Source organism: Chrysemys picta, chromosome 3 (genome assembly GCF_011386835.1).
Source record: "Chrysemys picta bellii isolate R12L10 chromosome 3, ASM1138683v2, whole genome shotgun sequence".
Taxonomy (NCBI): Eukaryota; Metazoa; Chordata; order Testudines; family Emydidae; genus Chrysemys; species Chrysemys picta.
The window spans coordinates 86094838-86115369 of record NC_088793.1 but is presented as its reverse complement, the minus strand read 5'-3'; the positions used below and the strand labels follow the sequence as shown (position 1 = coordinate 86115369).

The window sequence follows — 20532 nt, the reverse complement described above, 5'->3', positions numbered from 1 at the left end:
ATTTGGCCTGTGCACATGCCCTATGCCTTCTCATGTCAGAGGCTATACAGAGATGTGCTGGCAAACTTCCCCCAGTTCTTTCTCCACTTGAATGTCTCCGCAGGGAACAAGCAAAGGGAAAAGAAGGGCAGGTTGTGGAGCATCCATAGACGCACACATCTTGAAGAACTGCAGTTACTGCACAAGATGAGTGACTACTACTTTGACCAAAAGCCGCATTGCATCTGACAGCATGGACTAAACCAGGGGTAGGCAACCTATGGCACGCACGCCAAAGGCGGCACGTGAGCTGAATTTTAGTGGCGCTCACACTGCCCAGGTCCTGGCCACTATTCCGGGGGGCTCTGCATTTTAATTTAATTGTAAATGAAGCTTCTTAAACATTTTGAAACCTTATTTACTTTACATACAATAGTTTAGTTATATATTTTGGACTTGTAGAAAAAGAGCTTCTTAAAAGGTTAAGATGTATTATTGGCACGCGAAACCTTAAATTAGAGTAAATAAATGAAGACTCTGCACACCACTTCTGAAAGGTTGCCGACCCCTGGACTAAACTGAAGCACAGTACTTCAAAAATGTATATACTGAAGCCCATGTAGCGGGCCCACATATCTCAGACACTTGTACATTCTTAAGCAATGCTGTGGTTGTTGCTTGTGACCTGGTAGAATGTGCTATCACCCCTTCAGAAGGATGAATGTCTGCAGTCTAAGAACAAGTGACAATACATCTAGATATCCATCGATAGTCTGAGCAGAAATCATGGATACCTTGGATCTATCTGCAAAAGACATGAACACCTAAGTGACCTTCAAAATTGCTTGGTCCTATCTAAGTGAAAGGCCAGAGAGCCCTTCTAACATCCAGGGTATGAAAACAGGACTCCTGCAAAGAGTTATGTGCTTGAGGAATAACACTGGTATATGAATAAATTGGTTATTTAATAAGGTGGAACTCAGAAATTTAGGTAAGAATTTAGGATGTGGGCATAAAGAAACTGTATCCTTGAAGAATACTGTAAAGGGGGAAATCTCCCCAACTCTGCAGGCTGACAAGATGGCTACTAAAGAGTCTTCACAGATATGCAAGAGATCAGGTTGCCACAGGTTTGAATGGATGTTGCCTAAGGTAATTCAGTACCAGATTGAGGTCTCAGGTCGAGGTGGGGTCTCCAGTCTGGGGGGGGTGGGGTAGAGATTTGCCAAACCCTTATTAAACTTAGATACAGGATGAGCAAATATAGAAAGCCCCTCTACAGCCAGATGAAAAGCTGATATTATGGCCAAATGGACCTTAGTTGAGCTGAGCTAAAACATGGTGAGTCCTGCAGTACAGGGGACAGTAGCAGTCTGGAGACTGAGATTTCAGTATCAACAGATTCAGTACCCACGAGGAGCAGGGATTCCAGCTCATTCGTTATGGACAAGTCCCTCGCATATCTGAACTCCTGCAGGTCTGAGTAGGGAAAGGCGTACTGACACATTAGTGGAGGACATAGTAGCCAAAGCTGATGGTACTGCCAATGGTGGGCATACTGATGTAGGTGCTGATGGAGTCTGGTTCCACTGCTTGCTTGGTACCGAGGGTGCAGAATGGGTAGATACCAACTGAAGGATGAGTTTGACGGTATTGGACCAGGATGCTTATGCTTGCCATCCTTGTCCCCAGTACAGAATACTGAAGCCCTGTAAGAGCCATGTCTCCCACTAGAACTCCAGGGCTTTCCAGCTCCTCTAGTACTGGAGGAGGAATCCTTCAATGGTACCAAATTGAGAGCTCAAGGATCTGGAGACCACAGATCTCACAGGGGACCTGAGCCTTTTGGAACAGGGTCCTTCAGATAAGAGTTTGTACTCCTCTCCTCTTTGCGAGCCCTCTCAGAATCCTCCAATGACTCACTTCTTAGGAGAAGCCTGCTTCGGATCTGTCTGAAGACAGATGCATAGAGGGGAGGGATCTCCTGATCTGACTCAAGACACTGGTCAAAGTAACTGGTCTATCATTAATAGTCTGAGCTTAATCTCCCTGTTCTTCTTGATCCTCAACTTGAGGGCTAGAGACATTGCACTCCAAGGACATGTGGGATTCCCTCAAGCAAGACACTTGGAGTGGCTGTCACTCAAAGGTATAGCCTCTTGGCAAGAGGGGCAGCATTTATATCTGGGAGCCAGGCATACCTTGCCAGGAAAGCAAACCCACCCCCTCCCCACCCCCCCAAGAAGAAAAAAGTCCTCTATTTCTCTAACACTTATTAATTAACTATAACCGCTAACTAACGAATCTTAAAACTATAAGACTACAAAATTGCTGAGGCACACTAGAGCTCCATTTCAGGTCAAGGTGATAAAGGAACCGAGGGCAGTTTGCTTAGTGCATCCCTATGCAGCCTCATTGTCCAGCACAAGGAGGCATAAGGCACATGTACATGTCAAACAGACACTGCTAGTAGAAAAATCTTCAATGAAGACCTCAAGAGGCATATGTGCACCTGCAGTGAAGCACCCATAAAGGACACTAGAAGAAGGAGTTAATTTATCAGGTCTCCTATACCAAAGGAGGCAAAAAAAGAGCATTCGCTCAATAGATACAGATCTTTGAATAGCTACTTTATCTGTGTTTAACCTTTTAAATTTAAAAAAATTAAAATTAGACTGATGGGCCTCAAGTTTTCACTTCTGCTTTCTTTTATTGTTTGCAAATTCCATGCGATTCCCCATCACACACCCCCACACTTAAAAGGGGGGAGAATCTAGAGTTTTCTTCAGAGCTAAATCCACATAAGCAACATCTTAGCTCTCACTGACAACTTTACAATAAGATCCAGTGAATATACAAGGGAAAATGTTTCTTAAAGACTAAAGAAGCAATCTTATTTCAAACTCTGAGTTACATTTGAGAAGTATTAAGATAATTTGACCGTGTCCTTTTTTAAAAAGGAACAGTTAAAAAGTACATACAGGATTTATGAATGCCATCTTTGTACAGAAATGTATGAAAGTTATAGGAGAGAAGATTACATCATTAAAGGAAGCAGAGTTCATGGAAGTTGTGAAAGACTACATGTGAAAAATGAATTCAAAGGTCTTTGCACCAAATCTTTGTTAGTTGTATTTCTGGCAGCTTACCTGAATTGAGTCAAACCCACTGTACTCCCTAGCAAGCTCCAACAGGGGAACCAGTGCTTGCAGTAAGAGGGTGGTACCACATGTCTTCAAAATGAAACGTCTCTTGGAGACAAACATGCTACTCTCACTGAAAAAAAAGAAAATGTCTTACATTAAAATGAATTGGTGGTTTAGATCTTTGTGCAGCACCCTCAACAAGGGTTACAGTATATGCACATTAAACTTATGTACAAAACAAACTTGTGGCAGGATTTGGAGAGCAATGATTAGACCAGGGGTGGGCAATAATTTTCACAACGGGCCACTCCACGAATTTGGTAAGTTGTCACAGGGCGCACATTTCTACTATGCAGGAGGTGCATGGTGCAGGAGGGGGCTCCAGGCTGGGGCAGCAAATTGGGGTGCAGGACCTGGGAGGGAGTTTGGATGCAGGAGGGGGTTTTGACCCAGGGAAGGGGTGCGGGTATGAGGTGCAGGCTCCGGCCGCAAGATGCTTACCACAGGCAGCTCCCAGCCAGTGGTGCAGCAGGTCTCAGGCAGATTGCCTATCTGCTGTCCTGGAAGTGGCTATGGCCGGCACATCTCTGTGTGCCCCTTGGGGGGAGAGGGTCAGTGGGTCTCCATGCACTGCCTGCCCCCGCAGCTCCCATTGGCCGGTTTCTGGCCAATGGGATCTGTGAGGACAGTGCTGGGGGTGGGAGCAGTGCATGGAGCCACCTCCTCTCCTCTCCCCCGCCCCCCACTAGGAGCACGCAGAGATGTGCCAGCAGCAGCCAAACGTGGGACCACAGCAGGCAGGCAGCCTGCCTCAGCACCCCTCTGCGCTGAGAGACTTTTAGTGGCCGGGACTCTGAGATCACAAAGGGGCAGAGGAGGCCGGACAGAAATGTTAGATGGGCCGGATCCGGTCCATGGGCTGTATTTTGCCCACCCCTGGATTATACTAATTCCAACACACTAGAGGCAAGCTTATCAATGCTAAGGTAGGTAACTACAGCGTACAAAGACATCTGCTGCAATAGGCCTTTGCACCCATATATAACAAATCAGAGCAAGATTTCCAGACATGGCTAGTTATTTTTGGGTGCTCAGAATTTCTAGGAAGGGCCTGATTTATCAGAAAAGTCAGAAACACAATCTGAAAATCAGATTTATTCAAGATGTCAACTTAACATCCAAAAGTCATTAGTCATTTTTCGAAGTCTTGGCCTGAGATGTCAACAATAAAAAAATGAAGATTCTTTAGTACGAGTGTGTGGAATTAGCCCCCACAACTGTGAATAGTTAATATGCCTGTTCTGAATAAGCATGTATCAGATAAAAGCAGCAGCTGGATAATTTACTGTTTACTTGCTGCAACTGCATTTGAAAAAGCAATTTAACAGAAACAGGCAAGCATTCATGTACAATTCAGTATTATGAGCATTCCAAGACGTATAATATATATTCACAAATCTTGATTAGTAAATACAGCTATCAGAAAACAATGTCAGCATTCATGTAAGGAAGGTACCAGTAAATCTCAGAAAGACTGTTGAATTTGAATAATCAGATCCATAATGCCCATGTTTTCAGCATTTGTTTCAGATTATATCAGTTTGACCACTGTATCTAATACATCAAATTAATTCATCTTTGGCTAAAAGAAAGTAAACTTTCCTTGCCTGAAAATGCTATGTTTCTTTAGGAAAGATTTTTGGTTGGTTTCATTACTATTCACTACGACAGTGGGTGAAATGTCTTGCTACCCTAGAAGCCAAGACTACAGTACAAGCAGTATATAAGTTTTTCCAGAAATTCCAAGTATGGAATTTGGACTACAGCTTTAATTAGTTACTGAAATGCTTTCCTGAAACACAAGCAATTCCATTTTAAGACTAATTAGCTTTATATTAAGGCACTGAAGAAATGAAGTGGGCCAGAACAAAATCTCATTGCTTTTTATAAAGTCTTAGATTCCAAAGCCAGAAAGGATCATTGTGATTGATCTAATCTGCACAGGCCATAGAACTTCCCCAAAATAATTCCTGTTTAAACTGGAGCATGTATCCAGTCTTTACATCCAATCTATTTAAAAACTGCGAGTGGTGGTAAATCCACTGATAAGTTGTTGCAACCGTTAATTACCCTGTTAAAAATTTACACCTTGTTTCCAGTCTGAATTTTGTCCACCTTCTTCCAACTACCGGATCGTCTTATACCTCTCTCCCCTATACTGAAGATCCCATTTTCAAATATTTGTTTTCCTCTCTAAGGCATCTGCCACTGTTGGAAGACAGAATACTGAACTAGACAGACCATTGGTCTGACCCAGTATGGCCATTCTTATGTTTATGTTCCTATATATGACTACCCTATCCTCATTATTTACCACTCTAACAGGCATTGCTAGGATTTCTTATTTCCAATATACTTTAAAAACTCCTCACTGTCCCTAGCCCTGCTAACCATGGATTTTTCCCTGAAGACTTTAGCTTTATCAATATTCTACACTTCTATCAATTGTGGCTTATTTCCCAAACTAGATAGGAGGAAGTTTGTATCTAGAACAGTGCAGATATTTCTGTGAAGAATGCAGAGATTGCACAGCCACCAAGGAGAACAGACTGTATACGGTCTTCAAGGCATGGTTTGAGCAAACCTTGTATTTTCATTTACACTACAGTCTCCTTTAACCTGCTCTAGAAGCTCAAATTATACTCCTCTGGCAGCTTAAAGGGGCATAAGTGGCTCTTGTATACGTGACAATTTGGGTCCCATACATTTCAGCTGAAAAAGCAAATTAGTGAAAAATTAGATCAAGAAAGGCAGAGCAGCCTGGACAGAACTAACTTACCGCATCTGCCAGTGAAGATATAGTAGCCAGAAGGCTATAGATTAGTGTCTGTCCATAGTGGCATTCCAGAATTAGGAATATATACCTAAAGGTCATCAATATACCTTTAAACTGAACCATGGGTTAAAGAAACTGAATATGAAAACTAAATTGAGAACAGGACATTTGTCAGCCACAATGAAAGTTAGTTCAAATGGCATATACTAAATGAGATGCTGCAGCCTTTAATCATGGATACATTTATGGAAATTCCAGTTACTAACCTGGTCTGATCCTTTGATATAAGATCACACTATCTGACAAATTAACCTTAGTAAGAAACTTGCAGAATCTGTTAGCCATGCTGAACAAATTAGTTTGCCAGTTCCAGAATTTGTTCAGAAATATTATTTGGAGGCAGTCTTCTCCATTTCATAATCAATTAGTAAGAATTCAGATTGCCTCTCAATTTATTGCATGAGATACATGTGTTAAGTAAGATAGCCAACGTGTGTTTAAAGCTACATGTTCATTACAAATCAGTGACTACTGACAGATCTGAACATCAGTGAGCCAGATACTGAAGTACACTATTAGCTGAACTGGGAGATGGAGTGTTTGATACACATTGGCTATGTATGTTTACTACTCCCTTCTTCTGGTGCAATGTCAGACCTGTTCAAATATTTGTTTCCTGTGGGTGGCTTCCTTATGGAGAGTACTATTACTATAGATTCATTTTTCCTTAAAGAGACAAAAATAGGGGTTATGTTGTGTGCACAGTTTAGCTAGTTGTGTATTTTTTGCAGCCATGGATTCGTAACAGATTAAACAGCAATGATGTACAAGACTGCAGTTGCTGGAGGTTTTCAAATACAATTTCTTCAGGAGTTTGACAAGCTTTCTATTTTTTGATTAACAAATTTATGAAAACAAACTTTTGTATTGTGAAGGACTGCCTCCATGGTGCAGTTTGTGGTCCTTGTAGTGAAATGAGAGAGTAAAAAAAATCAATCTTTATTTTCCACACATTTCCATTTGACTGAAAAATTTAAACGTTAAAATCTAGAGTCATACACAAAACAGGCAGGCAAGTGTGTTTTTGCCTCTCACTTTTTGGAATGTGGGGAAGCAACTGAAAGAAGAGAAAGTGCAGAAGATTCTTTTTCCTAGTACACTGCTACCTCGATATAACGCGACCTGACATAACACGAATTCGGATATAACTAAGTAAAGCAGTGCTCGCGGGGGGGTGGGGGGGGAGGGAGGGCTGCGCACTCCAGTGGATCAAAGCAAGTTCAATATAATGCGGTTTCACCTATAACGCGGCAAGATTTTTTGGCTCCTGAAGACAGCGTTATATTGAAGTAGAGGTGTATAAGTCATTCAAAATTCATGCAGCACAGCTGCAGAAACCAAGGGGGAGGAATTCCAGGAGATTTCAGGGAATCTGAAGATTTGTTTACGGATGTCCTTAGTTCAGCAGCTATATTTGCTTTCCAGAGCAATTAGTCTGATTTCTATATGTCATGTAGATGCAACAAAGCTAGCTTTGAAATTAAGTTTTCAGTTAGTCCTCCCACATTAAGGGTTCATGAAACGTACAAGGATTATGTTCAGCAGTGTGTGGGAAATTTCTATTGATCCCAAGGCAATGTCTACTGATCAAGTAAATTCAGTCACAGAACTAGACAGATATAAAGCTAGTTCCTAATCCTTCGAGATGCAGAACAAGACAAGCAGTAGTGCAAAACCTTTATAAAATGATTCATGATAATTGAGCACAATAGTGAAACATGTTTACAACTGAGACACCGCAAGATGTAGACATCAGATAAAAATCTGGAGACTAGAACTAGGAATGACTACTTCTTGGAAGAATATAATTATGTATATGCTTGTGTAAAACAAAGTACTTTGTTGGAATATTGGCTTACCTGAGTACATAAGCTTCCTGCTTGTCAGTTTTTGTCACACTTATGATCAAACAATGCACATTCTCCAAAAGTTTGTCCCACTCAAACCTATAAAAGAAATCAGTAAGTCAAAGCTAATTCAAACACCAAGAGATTTTTGCCACCGAATTCAATTTAATTCTATAGTTAAGGTATGGTGTCATTTTTAAGATGAAGACTTTATATTAGAAACTATAAGCCACAAGAAATATCACATATAACACCTTCAAATTTAGTTTTGTTAAATGGTAGTTTACTGCCCCAGTTTGAGTTTACACATCAGCTAGCTGGTTTCCACCACTTTTATTTTTAAGTCACCATGGCTTAATTGACACTGCATATGGATTTAAAGCAATCAACTGCTCTTTCCTCTGGGAAAAGTATACAGCTACACTTGGTTAATTGCTTCCATACTTTGCTAGAGAAGATTCATAAACCAATTCCCTTACATTTTTGCAGCAAGTACTCTTCAGCTCAGCTAACCACTCATTCCTACACCATCCAATGGCACTAGTTCCTTGTAATTTGTAGACAACACCCTCTGGCATTAACTGGTACTCAGGAATCCTTTTCCCACCTGCTAATTGACCATGGCAAGTCACAAACTGACAGCTTACCCATCTAACAAGACAGTTTAGCTACCCAATTGTGGTTTCAAATGTTAACACTTTAGACATTCTTGGAGATGAAAGATGCTGAGTATTAATTTGCTTGTGCACTGTACATAGTATTGACAATCCTTCCATTCCCATTTTACTAGGAAATAGGAAATCAGACATTAAGTAGTAAACCCAAAACGAGCCTGTAAAAATACCCACAATGTTTTTCTGTTATAAGTAAGCTATTATAGAAACTTCCACCTATAGTCACAGCAACTACTTGCAAACTTGACTAGTTTGGTTAGAGATGGACAACCTGCATTTGAGCTACCAGAAGTTTCAGTTAGAGTGCATGTCAGCCAATATTCTTCATACAAAGTTCCAGCTCCCTTGAGTGTGAACAAGTGCTATAAACTTCTGAAGAACCATGGTCTAGACTAGAGATCAAAAACCACTAGGTGGCTACTAAGAAAAACCAGCCATGTAACCTTGGGCAAGTCACTTAATCTGTGCCTCAGTTCCCCATTTTACAGAAGGGGTATATTTCCTTTGTCTCAACTGTATGCTCTTTGGGGAAAGGACGGTTTATATATCTGGACAGAGCCTAGAACAATAGAACTGATAATTTCAAATAAGATTAACATCTAGTTTTAGAGACATGATCTGTGATAACTGGCATACAGGAGTAGTATAGGATGTTATCTGAACCTGTGTGTGAACAAGCCATTTGCTTTTGTATTTTTTTTAAATAAAAGCTGATTCCCCTCCCCCCTTGTCTTAACATAACAAATCTTGAGTTTTTTAGTGCCACTTTAAGCAGCTTCATACATGAATATTAGTAAGTTTTATTTAGATTAGCCTTCTGTGGGGCAGGATTAAAAAAGTGTAGTCCACATAGGATAAACCACCAGATTATAATGCCCTGGTAATCACAGGATGATGCACTAGGACAGGTTGTCGCTCCACCCCAACACACAAACAAGTTTCAATGAATAAAGTGAAACCTGGTCAATTAAGACCAAAACTTAACTTATAGTAAATATTCTCTAGAATATGGTGTATCAGAGCACTATTTTTAAGCTTCCGCACAAAACAATATACTGGCCACTAGTACACGTTGCTCATCCCTTTAAATACGTCATACTGAAACTTCAGACTCCCAAAGCTTCGCCTACATTTATCTAATGTGCAACTTCCATAGAAGTTAATATTTTAAATAATGCAATCCACAAAAAGTGCTAAGATCCATATCTACTGAAACTTGGTAAAGCTAAACATTTGATAGCTTCATCATGAAAAAGCTATGCATCCATATATTTAAATATCTCTTCTATAAGTGATCAGTGTTAACTACAGCCACCACTAAACACCAACTAATTTCTTAATGAATGCCAACATAAAAATGTAACAGGCAAGCCACCACACACCAGTTACTTCACCTGACTGTTTAACATTTAAAACTTGCATTTAATGGGAATAAACGGAGTAATCAGAAGGTAGTACACACTGAAATAAAGTGTTGTTTCACAATTATGAAATTAATGCCAAATTCCAGTTTAGCAGTAAAAACCCATTTGTCTATGTATAATGCCAGTACAAAGTTGAACTCAAATGAGAAAGATAAGCAGAAAGTGTGCCACTGAAGAAAAATTCATTTGAGAATTAAACCTTTAAAGATTAAAGCAGTAACTTTCAGCTGAACTCAGCACCAAACACTTCCAGCAACCCATTTTATAGTCTACCATCTATATTACTTCTTAGTCTTCATAATCAGTGATTTGAAATGAAGGGATCTAAAATGCACAGCAGGTGTTTGTGTTTTTTTAAAATGTCTAAGGTGATGAAGTTTCTATTAAAAAACTAGAAGACAGACTTAATTTAGTTCCTCAACTGAATATATTTATCTGCATCTCCTGTCACTGTTACTTATCTAGCTGCCACTCTGTTCCCTTTCTGGTCTAGGTACCTCTTATTACCACTCAAGTGGTCAGGCCTTGTGCCTTTACCTCTCTTGGGGTGGATTTCTGCTGTTCTCTCATTCTTAGATCTGGTTGCAGTATCCTGTGTAACAGTGCTTACCCAGGTTCTGGCACCTTCCCTTAGGGAGTCTCACCAGTTGCGTAGAGTGACAAAACAGCCTTCTTGAAGAGAAAGTTATTCTGCAATAAGACTAAAGGCATGAGGAAAAAGGGTTTTAAAACAAATGTTCTTCATGCATGTCCATTTTACACTAAAGGCTAACCATCACCTGATGGTACCCTAACTACTTCTAACACCAATAGGCGCTTACCTCTTAGGCTAGCAGCACTACAGCAGCACCACTGTAAGCTCTGTCATGTAACCATCGCCTAAGTTTGCTTGCTCCATACTCTCCCCACTACCCAACACCAATAGTCTTACTTTGAAGGAACTCTAGCAGATTTAAAAATTCCTATGTGCAGAGGACATTTTCTGTCCTGGCACTGTCTCAATCTCCCTCAAACGTTCATAGAGAAGTGATTATCTAGGGTCATTTTCCCCTTCCCGCTTATTTTTCCTTACAGACTTCCTATTGCACTTAACCAATATATTTATGCAGTAAACAACCCAATCATCAGATCACCATTCAGTATTTGTAAGTTTACAAAGCAGCTTCAATTCCATCAGTCCTGCTTTAGAGCACATTTAAATTAAACAATTTATTAAGAAAATGCTACCCAATCTATAAAATTATGCTGGGCTTCTTGGTTAAACTATATCAAATTAAAATGCACATTTCTGAATATCCTCATAGCTGCCAAGCGCAAATTCTAGGAAGTCCATTACTATCTGACAGGTAGTTTAGCTGACCCCAGCTTCTCTCTCACCTCCCACTTTGCTCTAGACTGCTAAATCTTCACCATTTAAGTTAACAAGCTTTCACAATCCATAAAATTTCATTCACAATTATTTCTTGGTTAATCAATCTAAAGATACTCCTAAATCTCAGTGCATCTCATAGCAAGTTTTGAGTAGTGTATGCAGGATGGATTTGGTTTAAATCAAACCGATTTAAATTGAGTCTTCCTGACTAGTGATTTAATCATGGATTTCTACATAAGAATGCATTCTTGTTGGTTGTTATAACCTTAATACATTTCTTCACAACTCAGATTGATGTAGGTTTCATTTTTAGAAGGTACACACTATACATTTTTTAAGTGACTTATTTTGAAAGCTTTTCAGATTAGTTTTATAGCTATATCAGAAAATGAATGTTTGGTTATTTCATTTACCAAAGGTAATTGAAGCAGATATTTATGAAGTCACTGGGAGGTGAACTTCTCCAATTCAATGGGTTTAATCATTGAAATTTGGAGGATTTTCTTGCCACGCTGTATTAGGAGAACAATCACCAGACAGACATTTAAATTGTTTTATTTAATTAAAACAACATTATGTATTTTAGATTTTTTTCTTCAACAGCAAACATTTTAACAAAACAAGAATATGAAATTTTGAATTTAGTTAAACATCAAGTTTTTTAAATCAGGTTTGTTTGTGTTAAAATTGTTTTTAACTAAAATAGTTAGGATTTTTTTAAAAACAAATTAAATCGACTGTCAGCCAGGTCAACATGAGAAACTTAAAATATTGGCTTCTGGAGCTAACTCAGTAATCTTCTCCTTCGTTTTCCTGTTTATAATCTGGAAAAGAAAAACAAGCTTTCCTGCTTTTTCAGGTCCCAAATGATTTCTCAATTTGGAATGAATTAGTCCAAAGAAAGAAAATATTCTTTCTACACCAGCAGAAGCTACTGCTGTTAAAAGTGAGAGTATCACTTCAACGGTCTCTGAATCCAAGTGCTTAAGTGACTTCCACCAGTTCACTGGTGTGACTTTTAAAAGATCAGCAAACATTTCTTGAATGGTTCTTATTCCCAAACTAGGTCTCTTTACTAGGGTTACCATACATCCAGATTTTCCCGGACATGTCCGGCTTTTTGGGGCTCAAATCCCCGTCCGGGGGGAAATCCCCAAAAGCCGGACATGTCCGGGAAAATCGGGAGGGAGGGAGGGCGGGCTCGGCGGTGCTCGGCCAGGGCCAGCGGTGCTTAGCAGGAGCCGGGGGTGCGGGGCCGGGTGGCCCGAGCCAAGCCGGGCGGGAGATGCTGGGGCCAGAGCCTCTTGGCCTGGGCCGGCCAGCCGCTGAAGGGAGCCGCTCGGCCAGGAGGGCCAGACTGAGACGCGCCGCACCCCGCCCCAGCCTATCTGCTGCCTCCCTGTTTCAGGCTTCCCGCGAACATTTGATTCGCGGGAAGCAGGGGAGGGGGAGGAGCAGGGGGCGGAGCGTTCAGGGGAGGGGGCAGAGTTGGGGCGGGGCTGAGGGCGGGGAAGGGGCGGGTCCGGGTCCCCATGGAGTGTCCTTTTTAAAAACTAAAAGATGGTAACCCTATCTTTAGGGCCTGCTGCCATTATAGGTTTTCCCTTCTAGCGAGAATAGTATGGTAGATCTCAAATCAATGAAGGCTACACTCAGAAAGACCTCAAGATTTCTGAAATATGCTGCTCAAACAGTTTCACTTTTGTTTCTATTGCCAGTCCACCCCCCCTCACATTTATCTCCAGACTACTTCATGTGCATATCTATTCCACCCCCAACAATCTTCTATTCATTGAACTTTTTGAAACTTTGCACTTTTAGAGAAGTAAGGGATTGATTCTGTGTACACAAATTTGCAGAGGGACAATAGGGTTGAGGTCTGTTATTTCTCACCTCTATATATTTATTTAAAAACATTTTTGCTGTTAACAAGCATGTTCTCTGGAGACAAATCCACAATTTGAGAACTGCAAAGCTAAGCATCTCTGATGGTATCTTCTAGACTGAGCACTGAATCCCATTGGGTAGATAGAAAGATTAACCTAAATAATCTATATAGAAGCCCCTGGAACCCCATAAGATTGGGTCCCTAATCCATGAACTACTGGAACTCTTTTACAAAACTTTTCTTAAACATTACATGAATATATTGTCTCATACTATAGAATTAGAATTTATAATCCCTATTCCATTATATGAATGAGATCTTTGAGCTATAATGTATCTTAATTAAAACTACCTTTAGATGGATTTTTTCCTCAAAAAGCATTTTACCAAAACAATCAGATTTAAATAAAAATCTGATTGTTTTTTAAAAAAGATATTGATTTTTATCCACCCTCTATAGTAGTTTCTTGAATAAGACGACATCCTGTACTATTAAGTCAGCTGTATGCCCACAGTATTGGCTGTGCTTATCTTCTTTGCTGTGTTCTCATACATTCAAAAGACAGCACTATTTCCTTCCACCTCTTATGTTTACCAGGTTTTTCAGATTTAAAAAAGTAATACTGTTCCAACATGCTGCATTTGATCACAGTATGATCTATATCAGGGGTGTCAAACTCAATTGCACAGGGGGCCAAAACTCAAAACTCGCGGGCCGAACAGTATAACCATTTATTTAACAGACTAAATATTTATGTTTTTTAACCATTAATATGAACCAAAATACAGGATATCATTCCAAAATAAATACATTTCAACTTAAAATATTTTGCTCTTCATAAAAAAATATCCTGTCAATACAGTACATTCAAAATCTGTACATGCTGGAATATTAAAAAATCTGAAAATATAAATAAAAAATTGAATTTAAAGCAAAAGTATAATCATAACAAATCATAACATTCCATTTTCTTGTCCTATTTAGTCAGAGCCTGATACTTGGAGTCTTTTCTTTGCAACAAGTTCGTTTATGTTTGGGATTAGGTTCTGTGTTGTGAAGATTCTCAGGATCGATTGCAGGTGTTCATCAGTGAGGCGACTCCTGTGTGACGTTTTGTTAATTTTCATCACAGAGAACAGCTGCTCGCACAGATATGTGCTGCCAAACATGGACAGGATTCGAGCCGCATGTTGGCAGAGCTGCGGCATCGCTTCAGGAATGAAGCGAGTGAACTGTGCTGGCCCCGCAGTGTCGTACTTTGCCTTCAGTGTCCCGTTACATTGCAGTTCTATCAGCTCCATCTGCATTTCTACAGGTGCGGTTTCCACATCGACTGCAAATGGGTTGCGAAGCAGCTCGAAGTTACTTTTCTGTGCCTCAAAGTCACTGAAGCGCCGTGCGAACTCAGTGCGCAGCGCGCTGAGTTTTTCAGCAAAGGTGGCATTTGGGAAAACTGTGGCACTTTCTTGGTTCCGTATTACTTGGCAACAGGGAAAGTGAGACAAGTTGCATTGGTGCATTTGTGTCTCCCATAAGCACAGCTTCACTTGAAATGCCTTCACTGCATCATGCATATCGGTTATTATGTGCTCCCGTCCCTGGAGTTGAAGGTTTAAAGCGCTAAGATGCGACGTTATGTCAGCCAGGAACGCCAACTCACATTTCCACTTTTCATCCCGCAGAACTGTGCAGTCTTTCCCCTTACTGTCCATGAACTGGCAGATTTCCTCTCGCAGCTCAAAGTGTCTTTTGAGAACTTTTCCCCGACTTAGCCACCGGACCTCCGTATGATATGGCATATCGCCAAACTCGCTATCTATTTCCCGCAGAAAAGACTGGAATTGGCGGTGATTTAAACCGTGGGCTCTGATAAAGTTGACGGTTTGTGTTACAGTGTTCATCACATGATCCATTTTTAGGACTTTAGCACTCAGCGATTCCTGGTGTATGATGCAGTGATACACTGTCAACTCACCGGCACAGTTCTCCTCCCGCATCTTTGAGCGCATCCTTCCCACCAGTCCATTTTTTTCACCACACATAGCAGGTGCGCCATCTGTTGTAAGTCCAACGAGTTTTTCCCACGGCAGTTTCATGTCGGTTACACTTTGAAATACATTTCCAAAGATGTCTTCTCCTTTCGTTGTCCCGTGCATCGATTTAATGTCCAGTATTTCCTCTGTTACGCACAAATTGGAATCCACACCACGGATAAATATCGCCAGCTGTGCAGTGTCAGTCGCGTCAGTAGTTTCATCCACGGCAAGGGAGTATGCAACAAAATCTTTTGCTCTTTCAGTCAACTGTGTTTTCAAATCAGTCGCCATCTCACAAACCCGATTAGCAACAGTGTTTCTGCTGAGGCTTACATTTGCAAACGCTCGCGTTTTATCTGGACAAAGGACGTCGCATACTTTCATCATACAATTCTTTACGAATTCCCCCTCGGTAAACGGCCGTCCTGATTTGGCGATCTCTTCGGCCACAATGAAACTTGCTTTCACAGCAGCTTCACTTTGTGATTTTGCTTTGGTGAAAAACGTCTGCTGGGATGTCAAATTCTTCTTCAACTCCTCTACCTTTTGTAGCTTCTGTCCTGCGCTCAGGTTTTTGAATTTGTTCTCATGTTTCGTCTCGTAGTGCCGTCTTAGGTTATACTCCTTCATTACAGCGATATTACTCCCGCAAAGGAGACACACTGGTTTACCTGCAATTTCAGTAAACATATACTCATTCTCCCACCGGCTTTGAAAGCCTCGGTTTTCAGAATCAATTTTTCTCTTGGCCATTGTTGGGGTCTAGCTTTGATTTGATATTAGCGTTGTATACATCAACAGACCGCGAACTTGAACCGCGGCTTGCCGTTGGCGGCAATTGCACTGCATCATGGGATTTGTAGTGTGTGTTATTGGGGCGTCATATCACAGGGCCATTAAAAACAGATATATAAAACGATTTCGCGGGCCGGATATAATTGTATGGCGGGCCGGATGTGGCCCGCGGGCCTTGAGTTTGACACATGTGATCTATATAAACAAACTAGCCTTGAGAAGACTTGATACAATGAAATTCTAAGAGGAATAAAAAGATACCTGGGTATTTCGTAAAAGATTAGATTCAGGAGTACATTGAAGACAGTCTGTATCTTCCCTCTTTTGTGCAGTTCAATTGACAAATGAAATTGGCTTTTGTACTCATTTATTTTACCCAAGTGAAGGATTTTTCCCTTGACTCCCAAAGTGGTATCTTTAAAGGCTTTTTTTTTTTAAATCTAGGCAATCTATTAATTGGTGTTCAGTTCCTACATTCTGATGCTAACAGTGTTAAGTGTTAAAATCGTACATATATTTTCTGTTGGCTGAGTGAAGTGAAGCCTTACACTCCACTTGATGGCATTTTTCTTAGTACTTTGATAAGCAACCCTCTAGTAATTTAATGCTTAAATGACTACTGCTCCAAGAAAAGTTTCTTAATATGGGTATACAAGAAAGAAAACCAGGAAGTACTGGATCAAACTTCTAGTTCTCATTTATTTAAAGTTTTGGAAAACAGAAGAACGACTAGTAAATTAGCTGAGAGTCAACACCTGCTTACTTAAAACTGATTTTTAAGGCCATGTCTATACTACCACTTATGTGACCCACAGGGACATGAAAAAAACCTGGGTGACATAAGTTTCGCTGGCGTAAGCGCTTGTGTGCACACTTGTTGGGGGGAGAAGCCAACATAGCTACTGCTGCTTGTTGAGATGGTTTTATTATGTCAATGGGAGAGCTCTCCCCTGTCGGCACAGATCGGCTACAGCTGTGCCTCTAAGTTCACTAGTGTAGACATGGATTAAGTGTTGCTGAATACCACGCCTAGGGACACTAGAGAGGTTTCACATTTTTGAGGTTAAATAAATGCAGTGATGCCTGTGTGAATCTGCACATATATTGAAAATAGCTCAGAGGCGTTAACTGCCCCCATTTATCTCAATCAAGGCCCTTTGAACACCAGGATTCTGTGGCCAGGAAATCTGGCATTTTTGGTGGAAATGGCACACTTATCATGGGAGTCTATTTTTCTGCAGTCAAGTGCTCAGTGTTATTTTTCAATTTTCCTCCTCCTTTCCAGTTTTCTCAACGGAACCGGATTACATTATATTTTTCCTGCACTGTTCCATGAAGCCAAGCAGCAGAGCAGACCCAACAGTTCCTTTCCCCCCCTCATTTGTGGATCTGCTACTTGAAGCCTGACCTTCCTCTGCTGAGCCCAAATCAGAGCACATCAGAATGCTTGTCAGCTGCCATAATACTTCAGAGTTGTCCCGGAGTCCTTTATGGGCATGTATATGGCCATGGTTAAAAGGAAAGAACACCAAGCCACCTGGATCCAGCCACTCACCTTTGCAAAACAAAGCCCTCTGAGCATTATACCATGTCACTGCAAACATCCAAAGCGGTCTCAAGACTCATAATTGGGGAAATCCTGATTGACACTTGAAATGCTGGGTGCATTGTTTTGTTGGGTTCTGTTGTCAAAATAGTTTTCTTCCCCATGATGCAGGCAGTTGGTGATTGAACATCTGCAGCCATTTAATAAAACAGCTGTTCAGAACTGCCAATGCTTTTCAATACAAAATGAATGAGACTCCAGTCCAATAAGAGTGGGAAGTGTCCATATACTATGGCTGCTGGTTTCACTGTCCAGACAGGATGTCGGGGGGGAGGAGAACAACTCTGAAGGAGCCATGAACACAGGCAGTTAAGAGAATTTGAGGGTTGTAGCTGTGCTTGGAGGTAGCAAGACTTGATGAGTGGTGCAGTTTTGTCTGTAGGTTGTCTGTTCTATCTGCAAGCTGCATAACTGGGCTGAGTGCCCCCATTTAATCAACTGAGACAGATCTGTTTTTGGTGCCTTGGTAAGGGCTGGGAGGACTGGTCTACGCTACAGAGTTAGGCCAATACAATGCATCTCTACGCTACCAGATCCCTCCCGCCAACATAACTTGCCTGCTACCTTGACTTGCTTACTCTAACTCCATAAGAAGTGTAGCAATTGACATAATTAAGTCAACATAATGGCAGTGTAGATACGGTCCTTACATTGATTTAACTGGCCTCCAGGAGGTATCCCATAATGCTCTTCTGTGATCATTCTGGTCACCGTTCTCAACTCTGCTGCCCAGCAGCCAGGTACACAGGAAAGAGCCCCCCGCTCTGTAAACTTCTGAATTTCCATTTGCGTGGTGAGCTTGCCTGCCCAGCTGATCATGCTGGTTCCATGCTCCAAACACACTCCTGTCTGGAGTACACAGAAGGTGGTGGATCTCCTGGGTCTGTGGGGAACAAAGACTGTCCAGGCACAGCTCAGATCAAGCCACAGAAATGTGGATATCTATGAGAAGATCTCTCATGGTATGGAGCAGGGCTACCAAAGGGATCTGCAGTAGCGCCATGTGAAAGCAAAGGAGCTGCAGCAGGCATAGCAGAAGGCAAGAGAGGCTAACAGTCACTCTGGTTCAGCACCGCAGACGTGCTACTTTTACAGAAACTGCATGTGTTCTCTGTAATGACCCCACCCAAACCTCCAAGAGCAGCGTGGATACCTCTGAGGAGTCAAGAGTCCCAGGCCACCACAGGCAACACTGAGGACGACGACAATGGGACACAGACGAGCAGGGGATCCACTGTATAAGAACAGCCACCTTGTTCTTTAAAGGTCCATTATCCCAGTATCCTGTCTTCTTACAGTGGCCAATGCCAAGTGCCCCAGAGCAAATGAACAGAACAGGTAATCAAGTGATCCATCCCTGGTTGCCCATTCCCAGCTTCTGGCAAACAGAGGCTAGGGTAAGGACACCATCCCTGCCCATCCTGCCTAATAGCCATGGACGGACCTATCCTCCATGAACTTATCTAGTGCTTTTTTGAACCCTGTTATATAGTCTTCACCTTCACAACATCCTCTGGCAAGGAGTTCCACCAAGTTGACTGTGTTGTGTGAAAAAGTACTTCCTTTTGTTTGTTTTAAATATGCTGCCTATTAATTTGGTGACCCCTAGTTCTTGCATTATGAGAATGCATAAATAACACTTCCTTATTTGCTTTCTCCACACCAGTCATGATTTTATAGACTCTTCCCCCCCCCCCCTCAATTCCCTAGTAATCTCTTTTCCAAGCTGAAAAATCCCAGTCAATTTCTCCTCATATGGAAGCCGTTCCATACCCCAAGTCATTTTTGTTGCCCTTTACTGAACCTTTCCCAATTCCAATGCATCTTTTTTGAGATGGGGCAACCACATCTGCACGCAGAATTCCAGATGTGGGCATACCATAAATTTATATAGCAGCAATATATTTTCTGATATTTTGTCCCGGAGAGCCAGGAGCTGTTTACAACCCTGGAGAAGTTCAGCCAAGTGCAGAGCAGCAGCATGGCTAAGCGTGATTCCAGGGAAGGAACCTCTGCTGAGTGAGCATTTACCATAAATATTGTGTGTGAGTGGGGAGAGGGGGGGTTTACATGTTATGTTTTTGTTTTTTTATTTAAAAACAGTTGCAGTAGAGTGGCTACCTGCTTCCTAGTGCCTGGACAAGCTAGGCAGAGGGTGCCCTGCAAAACATTGTGTACAGAGGGATGTCCTGGGAATCCTCCATAAAGATCTCTAGGAAACTATCATGCAGGTACTCTAATCCATTGTAGAAGGTTTCTGGGGAAGGTTGCCGTATTTCTTCCACCATGGTACGACACTTTCACACACTATTCCAGTATTAATTTGGCAGGCATCATCGCAGCATAAGGACCCAGTCTGTACCTGGACACTTGCAGCAGCTGTTCCCTTGCAGCCTGTGTTACTTTCAGGAGCATATCCGCTAGGGTTATCTATGGGAGACAGTGGTAGTATTCACTTCAATTGTTCGACCCACAAACACTAGTGCCTGTGGGCCCCATCTTGTTTTTCCATCCCTTCCCCCACGCTTGACACTACATGGCTGTAGTCTGGGTGGCAGGGGTTGACATTGCCCACACAAACTGTAAGCCTAGGGCAGACAGGGTGCGAGGACACAGGTCAAGGGGTGTTCTTGGGCACTCTGGCCCCTCCTGCACGGGGCAGGTAGATGGTCCAGGCCTCCCACTGTGTCCCGGGCTACTCTGGGAGGTTAACAGTGGCAGGTGAAGAAAAGGAAAATGTTTCAGTGGCCATAGGCCATCACATGCATAGAGACATACCCCTCACCGCCTCTGCTTGCAGTTTGGGAAGGGGAATGCCAGATCCTGACCTCCAGACAATTTTCATGTTAGAAAGGGAAGTGGCATGGTC

The 20532-nt window shown here is 41.7% G+C and overlaps 2 protein-coding genes and 1 long non-coding RNA gene across 6 annotated transcripts in view; 1 reads left to right on the top strand and 2 right to left on the bottom strand.

The window, feature by feature from the left end:
• Positions 1–20532, bottom strand: part of AMD1 (adenosylmethionine decarboxylase 1) — a 48903-nt gene that overhangs the window by 10261 nt on the left and 18110 nt on the right. For 3 of the 4 annotated variants that reach the window (XM_005287611.5, XM_005287613.5, XM_065588320.1), the window contains 2 exons: positions 7881–7967; positions 3129–3255 (listed from right to left, as the gene is read on the bottom strand). In XM_005287611.5, the coding sequence (XP_005287668.1) occupies positions 3129–3255; positions 7881–7967 (214 nt within the window). The remainder of the gene's footprint in view (positions 1–3128; positions 3256–7880; positions 7968–20532) is intronic. The other variant, XM_065588321.1, reaches the window with a different exon arrangement.
• The window catches only part of LOC122174427 (uncharacterized), an 83920-nt gene that overhangs the window by 61416 nt on the left and 1972 nt on the right, over positions 1–20532 (top strand). Inside the window, exon 5 of the long non-coding RNA XR_010599576.1 lies at positions 19767–19894. This is a non-coding gene — a long non-coding RNA (uncharacterized LOC122174427). The remainder of the gene's footprint in view (positions 1–19766; positions 19895–20532) is intronic.
• LOC135982304 (general transcription factor II-I repeat domain-containing protein 2A-like) lies at positions 12526–19772 on the bottom strand. The gene has a single exon (XM_065588319.1). The coding sequence runs from the start codon at positions 16013–16015 to the stop codon at positions 14207–14209; it is 1809 nt and encodes a 602-aa protein (XP_065444391.1). The 5' UTR covers positions 16016–19772; the 3' UTR covers positions 12526–14206.

Bases quoted from the DNA above. Each gene is read 5' to 3' on its own strand.
- LOC135982304 (XM_065588319.1), bottom strand. From the start codon at position 16,015: ATGGCCAAGAGAAAAATTGATTCTGAAAACCGAGGCTTTCAAAGCCGG.